Source organism: Pinus tabuliformis, chromosome J (genome assembly GCF_031772625.1).
Source record: "Pinus tabuliformis cultivar Carrire ecotype Pingquan chromosome J, CPIR1, whole genome shotgun sequence".
Taxonomy (NCBI): domain Eukaryota; kingdom Viridiplantae; phylum Streptophyta; class Pinopsida; order Pinales; family Pinaceae; genus Pinus; species Pinus tabuliformis.
This window is the reverse complement of record NC_142295.1, coordinates 924,257,414-924,269,997: the sequence shown is the minus strand read 5'-3', so window position 1 is coordinate 924,269,997 and position 12,584 is coordinate 924,257,414. Positions and strand designations below refer to the sequence as shown.

Below are 12,584 nucleotides of genomic sequence, written 5' to 3'. Positions count from 1 at the left end.
CATCCATGTTACAGTGGAGTTCTCGAGCATCTATATGCTCTTCCTCTACTTCACACTTAGAGGCTTCAACTTCTCACTCTGCAATATTTTATGTGTCTTCTTCATCCATATGTATGTATGCATGATGGGTTTCACTTTAATAGTCTTTATGAACATCATCCACATTTGAGTGGGATTCTCCAAGCTCTGTTTTCCTCCTAGAGTCTTGCTCTGTTACTCTCAGACCTGTAGTTGACTTTCTATTGATTCATCAACATACTGTAACAAAATTTTCTACTTTATGTCACTTTCATTTGTACCAAATTATATTTCCAGGGTCTTCCATGCTTCTTACAAAGATGTAGCTTTTACTACTTTGCAAGGGCTTCTCATCCAATACATGTTTTATAATATCCAATATTAAGGAATCACATACTTCATCATATGGGTTATTAGACCAATACCGAGTCAATTCTTTACATCAAAGAAAATTTTTCATTTTGACAGTTCCCAAAAATTAAAATTTTTACTAGTAAACTATGGAAGTGTTACAAGATCTATCCTGATCCATTCATCCTTAAATTGTTGTACTTCATCTACTTTCCTTTTAGATGCCCCAACTGTGCGAGAACCTCTATGAGCTCTTCGAAATACTTTGGCTTTTCCTTTTGATTTATTTTCTCGGTTTTATTTAGTGCTTCTTTGTGACCCATAACTGCCATATTTATTTTGTCTTTTTACTTCTTTCCTTATTGTGTCAGCCTTATAGAAATGTTTTTTTCATACACTTGATTATCTTTAAGACTAAACATTACCTTCAGTTTAACTATGGCTCCCAATAACTACTAGCAACTTTGCTAAGCTCTTTTATGCAAATTCTTATGGAGGCTCATGGCTACAGTGTATGGTGGAGACTCCTCCTTTAGTCAATCCTGGTGGATCTTTCGTCTTGATATGATGGTGCCTCTGTAGGGTACTCACCCTAATCTTATATTAGTTGGGTTTACAAACTACCAATGAGCTCTAGTTTCTACTTATGGACCAATGGATGCAAACTTCAATTTGTGGGCTACTCACAATAGCCAAGGCTCTTAGTGGAAGTAGCTCATGGCCTTCTTAACTCATTTGGTTCTTTGAAACCTTGCTAAACCTTGCTCTGATACCACTTGTTATTTAGAGGCAGAGATAAACATGCAAACATAAGACAAATAAGTACACAAGCTTCTGCTTGAATATATATTCATTAATTATTCTCTCATATACATCCACCGAGTTTCTACTATTCTCTCTTCTTACTTCACATTACAATGACCCAACCATGAGTATATAAGCACTAAAATTTCTAAATATGGAATCATACAAACTCTAACTTTCTTTTGCTCATGCAAATTATGACATGACACTTTAACTAAACTTTTATAACTTCACTTTAACATAAATCGACATTTTTCTTTTCCTTAACTTAAATTTTCTTCACAAGGCATTAGCTTTTTAACCCTCACTCACTTGACTTCTAATATTAGACTCAACTTGCTTTCCTTCACTTAACTTAACTCTTCATACTGTTGGGTGTGGAGCCTGATTATCTTCTGTATTCAAAGGTTTTAGCCAGATGTACACCCAGGAAGATTGTACACACCTCCACATGGGGGGGTGCGGGGGGGACTTGTCCCCCCCACCGGGGTTCGGGGGGGATAATCCCCCTTTTCTGGGGGTTCCGGGGGCCAACAGTCCCCCGACGAGGGTTTCAGTGGCAGTGCCCCTGAAGCTAAAAAAATATGTAAAATTGCCTTGTAAAAGTCTATTAATTTCTAGTCAATCTAGGTCATTCATTAAGCGGACCATCTGACAGTAGAAGTTATGTTTAATTTAGGGTTTTTCACCCTAGAAGGAAACCCCTCACTATATATGAGGGAATTGTATTGTGTCTATACAGATCTGTATTCTGAGTGAGGAAAAGAGAGCAGATTAAGAGCGAAGAGGGAGTTACAAAAAATCTGTTGTAGGTTGTATCTCTTCAGTTTGTTGGATAATATAATAAAAGAAGGACTGGCTGTTTCCTCGTTGATGTAGCCCAAACTGGGTGAACCACGTATATTTGTGTCTCTCTTGTTTTATGTGTTTTCTTTGTTTATATTTCTGCAATATTTTATGTGTTCCATTGCTCTGTAATATATAATTTTCTATCACATACATTGCATGCATACAAGAGTACTTACTATTTCTATCAAGTGAAATGTTTTTTTATCTATGACAAAGTTGTGATCGATGGTAGTAAATCAAATAGGAAATTTGGGGATAGGTTTGTATGAATTGTGTGCTCTTATAATTTTTAAATTGTTATACGAGACTAGAGTTCACTTGGTTGTAACACATTTGAATATTTGACAATTGTTAGGTTAGTTGGGTTGTTGATTCTATAATATTACTTTCATTCATATCATTTGCATATTGGTTATGTTAAGGCATAATTGTATGGAATGATTATCTACATACTTCAATAAGTGTTAAACTTATGAATTTTAATAATTGTGAAATATAAAAAGTGAGGTGTAGTATGGAATCACATAGTTTTAGATTGAGAAAATTGATGAGATGAAATGAGTCACAATGCACCACAAACCTATAGTGATGGGTCATCTCGGTGCACTAAGTCAGTCTTTAATGTGGGTGACTATAGGTTAAATTAAAGTTTATGCTAGAGGTACTCTTTCAACTTCCTTCATAATTTATTTATATATATCTCTATTAAGTGAGGAAGATAAATCACATTGTCATTATTCCCTAGTTTGAAATGATATTAGTGAATAATAGTACTTGGTTTCTTAATAATGCATTAATGGTCTTCTAATTACTAGATGAAAATGGACTATCAACCTACTAGAGAGTTGTAAACACTAGAAGTCCTAGGAATGAGGAAAATTTGTGTTTTTGCGGTAGCAAGAGAGTCTTTGCCTCAAATCATGGTCCCATAGGGAGGAAGAGAGGCCAAGGCACTGTTTCTAGCCTTTTGAATATTCTCTGATCACTGCTTAACCTGCTACGGAAAGCACAAATGGAAGCTAGCTACTAAATCATCAAAAGCAACCTATTCTTAACCATAAGAAAAAGACATCTAACAACAAACTAATCTACAAACTAAAGTAAAGAATACAAATACAAGTAAAGAGAAGCTTGGATGCTTGGATTGGGCCCTACCCCAAGAGCTTCAACCCTCTGAGGTAACTTAGTGCTAGCTCAAAAAGGATTCCATATTCATTATCAAAAAATAGCAAGATTACATAAAACTGTCATAAAATAGTAAGCTCGAAATCTGAGCAGAGTTTACACAAGCAAAAAAAATTCCCCCTAATGAGTCCCTAGGCCTCTCTACTTATACATCTGAGGCTACCAACAACTTCCTTAAAATCAGGGAGGCTTGGCTTCCAAAACTCGAGATAACTATCAATCATCTTCCACTTGCTCGACTGCCTTCTAGTGCATGATTCAATTGCTTCTACTCCAAGCTGAATGAAGGGGAATTCAAAGTGAGGAGCAATAAATGAGGGGTATTCCCTCCTATAAGTTCTCTCCTCTTTCTACTTCGAGTTATTGCTGCAATTTGACCACTAGATCCTTGACTTTGACCTCGAAATCCATCAATAATTGCATTAAATACATGTTAGACCACATGGCATAATAACTAACTCAACTCACCCTATAAGCAAAAATATAATCAGAAAATCATACAATAAGCTAAGAGAATGGTCGATTTGACTAGGATAGGAGGTAAAATGAGCCCATATAATTACCCACTTATGAGGCTCATCACATAGACCACCAATGATAGAATAATGAGGACGCGTTGTCCTTACCACACATAACCCTTTGTGTCCCATATTTATTTCCCTATATGTTTAATCATGTGCGCCCTTCCAATCTTCTAAAGTTAAGTGTCTACCAACTTGTTTATCACCTTTGTAAGGGTGCCACATGCCACTCTCTAAGTGGTGCCATGTATCACTCACTTTTACTGCCACATGTCACCCTCCCATTGGTTCCATGTCATACTCACATCATTTTGTTGTCATCATGCCACCATGTGTGCAATTCATCCCTGCGAGCGAGTTAAAATCCACCATGTGTCTTATTTCAATTAATCCATGTTGTCAAGGATCAAAGGCATTGCCATGTGATCATTCGTGTCCATCCATGATCAAAAACATTATTAAGCATAGTCAACATGCTTAGCCATATTGATCTATTACTAAATGTTTCCAACCATGGTCAACCATGTTCATCTCTAGTTAACCATAATTAAGGATATTTAACCATGTTGACTAACATTCAACCATACTTGACCATATCAACCATGTTCCTATAATTGCATCCATGGTTGAATAAGCTTAGCATGATCAAACATGGACAAGATGTTCAACCATATTCATCTGTGGTTAACCTAGTTCAACAATGGTCAACCATGGTTAACATCATCATTTATTGTCAACCATATTTAATTGTAATCGACCATCACTAATCCTTGTCACCAAATACCTACCATGATCACCTAAGGTCAATGCTTATTAACCTTTGGTCAACCATAGTCAATCCTCATCAATCTTATCAACCATGGTTGACCCTCCTCAACCATCACCAATCATGGTCAACCATAGTCAACACCTAAGGTCAATGCTTATTAACCTTTGGTCAACCATAGTCAATCCTCATCAATCTTATCAACCATGGTTAGCCATCATCAACCATTATCAACCATGGTTGACCCTCTTCAACCATCACCAATCATGGTCAACCATAATCAACAATGGTCAACCTTAGTAAACCTTAGCCGACCATATGTTGACCATAGTTAAACACAATCAACCGTATTTTGACCATAGTTAGCCATAATCATCCTTAGTTAGGAATAGCCAACCACGATACATCATAAACAACTTCTAAAACCATTTCCAATTATGGTCGAACTTGGTCAAACCATTTCCAACAATTGTCTATGTGATTAGGATGAATAATAGTGTCTAACTATGGGAAACATGGTTAAACATGGTCAACCATTAACAACATGGGCATCATGGTTAGCCATGGTCAACAACAGTGACTTATATGTAAACACTAGAAACCTTAATTAACGCATATGCCCATAGTGAGCCACATGTTGGTGATAGTCAACCATGTTTGACCAATCTCAATTGCGATCAAACATGGTCAAGTAATCTTAGGCATGGTCAAACATTGTCACTCATTATCACCCATGTTCTAACATAGAAAAATTTAGTTCGCCATAGTTAACCATGGTCAACCATAGGAAACCATGGTTAAACATGATCAACCATGGTCATCTCTGATCAACAATAGTCAACCTTAAACAACCCATCCTCTTCCACTCTTCATGGCCAACCATAGTTAACCAAGGTCTCCATGATTGAACATCATTCTCAATCCTTATTAGCAATGGCCTACCATGGTTACCTACAATTAATCCTTATTAACCTTGGTCAACCATGGTCAATATTCATCAACCTTATCAATCGTGGTTGGCTATCATCATCCATTATTAACCATGGTTGACCCTCTTTGACAATCATCAACCATGGTCAACCAAAGTCATCAATGGTCAACCTTTGTCACCATATGTTGACCATAGTTAACCATATTCAACCACAGTGAACCATAGTTAACTATAGTCATCATTAATTAGCAATAGTCAACAATGGTACAACATAGATAACTTGGGAAACAATAGTCAACTAAGGTCGAATGTGGTCAAACCATTTCTAATAATTATCTACATAATCAACATGGTTAATTTTGTTCAGCCATGGGAAACATGGTTGAACATGGCCAACAACAGTCAACATGGGTATTACGGTCAACCACAATAAAATATATGTAAATAGTGACAACCTTGACTAATCATGTGAACCCATAGTCAGCCACGTGTTGACCATAGTCAACAATGTTTGACAAAGCTAAATTTTGGTCAAACATGGTGAAGCAAACTATAACATGGCCATTTATGGTCAAATATTATCAAACATTGTCACTCAATGTCACCAATGTTATACATAAATAACCTTAGTTAGCCATAGTCAACCATAGTAAACCATGGCTAACTTTGGTCAATTATGATCAACTATGGCTATCTTTGGTCAACAATGGTCAACCTTAAACAACTCATGCTCTTCCCACTCTTCATGGCCATCCATGGTCAACCATTCCCACCCATTTTCAACATGGAAAATAATAATCTATCATAAGAAACTATGGTGAACCATCTTCACCTATGGCCAACATGGTCAAACCACAATCATCATGCCCAACTAGAGTTAGCCATGGTCAAACTTTGTTAATCATAATTGATATTACTCATGTATAGGTTGGCATGGACAAGCATGCTCATCCATAGTCAAGTATATGTTAAACATAAGAAATCCTCATCAAGCATATTTTGAATAGATTTAGTTGTAGCCAACTATAGTTAACCACTATATACTAATATTCCCCATGCACAATAGCCATCAACTAGCACAACCATATTTGTAAATATGGTTTATATACACTGGGATAGGCAACAATTTACACCTTTTATGCCAATCGGTGTATATCAACCACATTGACTATGCTTGACAAAGTGGTTGACAATGGATGTCCATGGATGATCATGTTGACCATAGTTAACCACAATCAATCATAGTCGACCACAATAAACCTCAGTTAGCAATAGTAAACTATCATACAACATAAACAACTTGGGAACCATGGCTAATTTAGGTCAAATATGGTTAAACCATTTTCAATAATAGTCTCCATGGTTAACATGGTTAATAGTGGTCACCCATGGGCAATGTGGTTGAAATTAATCAACCATAGTCATGGACATCCTGCTCAACCATGGTTCACCATAGTCATCTATCATAAACACTGACCATTTAAATATATATATATATATATATATATATATATATATATATATATATATATATATGGTCCCACCATGGAACATGTACACAGACATTGACATTGACCATGTACATTGATATTCAAGCATGATTAACCAACTCAGCTATGGTCAAACATGGTTAAACAGACTCAACCATGGTCATACATGGTCAAACATTGTAAAAATGATCAAACATTATCATTCACTGTCACCTATGTTCAACCATACACAACCTTAGCTAGTGATAGTCAAACATGGTCAACCATAGTCAAGCTTGGTCAACCATGATCGTCTTTGGTCAACCATAGTCATACTAGAACAACTAATGCTCTACCCACTCTTCATTGCCAATCATGGTTAGAATGGTGAAACATGGTCAACCAAGGTATCTATGGTTGAACATAGTCAAACATTGTCGACATAGGTAAACCATGGGCATCATTCCCAACCATAGTCAACCATCATAAGCCATGATCAAACATGGACAACCATGGCCAACCATTATCAATTATAATATATCATAGTAAATGGTCAACCATGGTAAACTAACATCAACCATAACTAAGCATAGTCAACCATAGGAAACTATAATCCTTCCTCTTTATTCCTTGTTAATCATGAAAATCACAACCAACCATAATTGACAAAGGTCAACCTTGATCAATCATGGGTTGTTGTGATCAACCATGGTCAACCTCATGAATTCCCTTCAACAATTTTGAGACCATTTTTGTAACATTAATGTAACATTAACATTAACATTAATGCAACATCAACCGTGGTCAACATTAATGTAATGTTGTAATAATTGACAACATTAATGTTAAAGTGTTAGATTACAGTAACATAAATAGATTTTTATATTTATGGTTAACCATTTTCAAAATTGGTCAACCATGTCAATCCATAGTCAACACTTTTCATTCTCGATCAACCTCATCAACCCAGTCAACCATGGTAATGATTTTCAATTATGGTCAATTGAGGTCAACTATGGTAATCATTATTAGTGATGGTAATCTAAGTTCAACCATGGTAATCATAGTTAATCATGTTCAACCAAGGTCAATTATAGTAATAAATGTTAATCATGTTAACCTAAGGTTAACCTTGGTCTACCTAGACCAATAATTCTCAACCCTATTCAGCCATGGTCAACCCCATCAACCATGGTTAGGCTCATCAAAATTCTGCATCCATGGTTAACCATGGTCAACAAATCCACCCCACACACATCAACCGTCAACTAGCACAACTACATTAGTATATGTGGTTGATATACATTGATAAACAATATTTTCCACCTTTTGTATGCCAATCGGTGTATGAAAATGATATGGATCGATGTATATCAACCACATTTACTAATCTAGTTGCGCTAGTCTAACCTTGCTCAAGCACCCAAAGTTAAGAAGCAAATGGGGTAACGGTAACTAAATCAAATTCAACACTTACGCCTAATGTTCAGGCATAGCCTCTCCTCTCATAGAGTTTAGGCTTATCATACCCTCTCATATTCTTCTCGATTAATATGTTGTATTATGTTGATGATCATTTTCACCCAACAATTTGTTGGGAGTGGTATATAGGGTCTTCGATTTTTCCCTCTAGTGAGTACCATTTTAGAAAGTCATAAAAGTTATTTTATGTTTTCATTGAGTCTAGGGGTCCATTCTATAGCCCAATAGTGTGTAGTATTATAATTCAATAGGAAGGAAGAGCGTAATTCTATTACTTTTTAATAATATATCAATGTATCTATCTTAAATAAAATATTTGAATATTAATAATAGTTAATATATAGAATATCAACTTTATATATAGAGAGAGAAATGTGTTGTTCAAATGGAAGAAATATGTAACTCCTTCCATATAAAGTAGAGAGTTGATACATACTATGTGTATAGAAATTAACATAAATTCATTAAAAGAATCAAGTTTTTTAAAGTATAAACATTGTTTAAAATCTTGCACTTTATAAAAATATGTAGTTTAGGAAATTTAATATCTCTAACACTTAACTAAAATTACAATAAATTTACAATAACTTTAAAAACAATAATCCATATAGCCATTAACCAACCAGATGAGATAACAAACAAAAAATGAGTAAATCTAAGGCAAAATGAACACTAACCAATAAGATGAGATAACAGACCAAAAATGAGTAAATGTAAAGCAAAATGACTTGCAAATGAAGCAGTAATGATGCCCATTTGTTATGTGTACTGCCCTCTGGTAAATATATTATTTTTGAAGAGAACCAAAATGATGAGGAAAACAGAGAATTAGTGAGCCAGGACAATATCGATGCCAAGTAATTGGATGGGTCGAATATGTAAACCGAACTAAACCATATGAGTCAACTGTTTGAACAAAATATTTTCATATTAATTTTAGCCGACTAAACCGATTTTGCTAATCATGAATACAAATGCACATATGACGGATACGTTTAATACAAATATTGACAAAATAAAGTAAATTGTGAGAACTTCTTTTTTACTGATTAGGTTTTTAAACTTCTTTAAAATATAAGTTGAGTCAATGGATCCAGCTGAATCCAAATCTCCTATGTAGTACATGGTGTATCAAAATTCAAGTCATTCTACATAAATGTAAATAAACCATTTCCGTTTAATACAAATATTGACAAAATAAAGTAAATTGTGAGAACTTCTTTTTTAGTGATTAGGTTTTTAAACTTGTTAAAAAAATAAGTTGAATCAATGGATCCATCTGAATCCAAATCTCCTATGTACTACATGGTATATCAAAATTCAACTCATTCTCCATAAATGTAAATAAACCATTTCCATTTAATACACATATTGACAAAATAAAGTAAATTGTGAGAACTTATTTTTTACTGATTAGGTTTTTAAACTTCTTAAGAATATTAGTTGAGTGAATGGATCCATCTGAATCGAAATCTCCTATGTAGTAAATGGTATATCAAAATTCAACTCATTCTACATAAATGTAAATAAACCATTTCCTATTAAAAATTATATATATACACATTCTGCATAAATTTAAATAACCCATTTCCCTTCCAACCAACAAAAATGGGCAGAAAGGCAGAAAAATAGAAGCACCACCAGATATCATATCAGGGAAAGTACTGAACGTAACAACTGAAACTAACCATTTAAAACTATAAGCACCTATTATTTAGGAACTAACCAAGCGGTGAAGGTACAGTACGTCTGTATAGCGGTCATGGCCAGAATGAGGAACCCAGAGAGCGGAGCTATAAACTTCCAGCTGGAAAAATAGTCCATAAGTCCCCATATCGTCTTGAATCCCCAAATCATCTGTTTGATTTCGTTCCAGTAATATAGTTTCTTATAGTTTTTTGCGAGCACTTCCTCAAGTGCCCGAGTGACCTTGACACCCGAAACATTCATGAGGGCACCTGTAAAGGAGGGCTGGCTCAAGCTATTCCACAGCGCGACAATGGCCTCATCGGTGAAAGGGCTATATTCTCGGTAAATGATATCCCGATCCTTCAGAAGGCGAACGTCATCGGGCGACTGGATGAGGCAGCCCATCAATGCAACGTAACGCGTAACGGACATTTGACGGGAGGCGTCGTTGAACTCCAAGGCAACCATATTTCTCAGGCACACTTCAGTCGTTGGGTCCGATACAGCGATCGCCGGAAGGTAGAGCGTGCCCGAGCAGTCTTCCATCTCTACTCGGATCTTATCGGCCATGTTTGAGAACGACTTCAACTTAATCCCAGCTCTGTCCAACTGCCCCGCGCTGATTCCCTTCAGAATCTGACGTTCGATGTTTGGATTTGTAGTGAGAAAACGACGACAGAGCCTCATAAGAAGTTTTTCGAAAAACATCTTCAACATTGCCAATAGAGTCTGATTTGGCTTCCGGGCCTGCCCACAAGCAATCATTTGCAGAAATGGAGAAACAAATGAGTGCATACAACCTAGAAAATGTGGTTCATCATCAATCAAATTCATTTGTTTACGCTCAGCTTCACCGATCTCTGGTACCCGGAAAGGAGAGAACTCCTTGCCCATCTTCTGCAACAATAAATTGAAATATCGATGGCCTTTATCAATTATTAGGGTTTCTTGATGGCTTTTATCAATTATTAGGGTTTCTTTTAACTTCTCAAAAACTCCTTTCATAACATACAGTGGGATCTGATTCTCCAGCTTCATAATATCGCACACGAAAGAAAATCGAAGCGTACTACATAATCTGACAACGTCAGCGTCTAACTTGGCATTGCTGGGATTGCTGTCATCATTAGCCCCCATGGGCTGTGACAAATCATGAAATCTGAAGAGGTTAAATAAGAAACGTAAGAGAAACGATGAATCTACAGCCATCATGAGAGCGAAGTTCTTAGAATAGTCGTCTTCTTTAGTAGTACTAATTGGCCAGTCATAGAAACCAGCAATCTCAGGCATCATCTGTTCTATCATGTCAACTATGTTGTAAAAGCTCTTACCACCGTTACGCAGCTTCTTCGATAATTTAGCCACGCAGCTGCATTTGTATGTTTCTGTCTTTGAAAGCTTACCTCTCACAGAAGAGGAGTCCATATAATTTTTCTCCAGTCTCCAATGGTGGAGAGGACCAAGGGAGAGGAACTGAGGGATATATGCCTCTGGTTTCTCGTTCAGCAGAAACGTCGCCACGCGCAGAAGCTTGAACACCTTTGGTAGAGAATTCTCATCATCTGTATTAAGCATCTCTTTAATTTGTACAACCCACTCTTTTCGAAACACTGGAAGCTCCGCCATCAGTCTATTGATCACAATCTAATCTAGCGTTACTCCAGCTCCCGAGAGTAAAAGGCAAGCTCGGTAATGTTAACTAAGTCAACTTCCACTGTTATGCCCAACCTAACCAGTGCATATTTATATTGATTATATGATTATTGTATTAAGTATTAATAATAAAATATTAATAAAATATTAGGTTAATATACAATCGGGTCACCAGTTACTTTCACCTAAATGTTACTCAGCAATTCGTAAACCGAAGTTCTTTTCAAGCAAATATCTCTGATACTCTTTTGCATTTCCATGTTGTTCGCATTACGTAACAACGGGTACTTGCATATTAGCACGCTTACCAACGAGACCCAATCGTTCATCGCTGTATGGAATCATTTATTATTTTTTGTTCTTCGAGAGAGCCACGCTATTGAATAACGTTAAGTATATATACATCAAGGGAGATTGTTCGGTCAATAAAATCCATAGATCATGGACAAAATTTAGCATCTTCACCAACCATTTGACCCGTGAATTTGGTTTGTCACAACAAAATTTTAGTATTTTAATGGAAGAAGTTTGTTTTGTATTTTGTGACTTCTTCAGCGGTATGGTTGGTTAAAGAAAAAAATTTGTGACTCCCTAAGCAGTGAGTTCTGATTTGTAAGCAAGTTTGTTTTGTACTATGGGAAGAAAATAATTTCCTTTATTTAATAAAATAAAAAATATAATTATAAAGAGTTTTTATAAAAAATGATAAGGAAATAGAATGAAAGATGGTTTTAATCCCATAAAAAATACTAATTACCAACCATATAAATTATAAAGTAAAATTTATGATAAAAATAAATGTTATATTTTTATGTTATAAGTTGGTTTTTTCTCATTTATTATGTGTATTGATCTTAGTCATTTAA

At 35.7% G+C, this 12,584-nt stretch overlaps 1 protein-coding gene across 1 annotated transcript; it reads right to left on the bottom strand.

Moving 5' to 3' along the window:
• Positions 1-10,086: 10,086 nt before the first annotated feature.
• On the bottom strand, positions 10,087-11,691 carry LOC149229783 (putative UPF0481 protein At3g02645). Its single transcript, XM_089381131.1, has one exon. The coding sequence runs from the start codon at positions 11,689-11,691 to the stop codon at positions 10,087-10,089; it is 1,605 nt and encodes a 534-aa protein (XP_089237257.1).
• Positions 11,692-12,584: the final 893 nt, after the last annotated feature.

Excerpts from the sequence above, each read along its gene's own strand:
- LOC149229783 (XM_089381131.1), bottom strand. The coding sequence starts at position 11,691 with ATGGCGGAGCTTCCAGTGTTTCGAAAAGAGTGGGTTGTACAAATTAAA.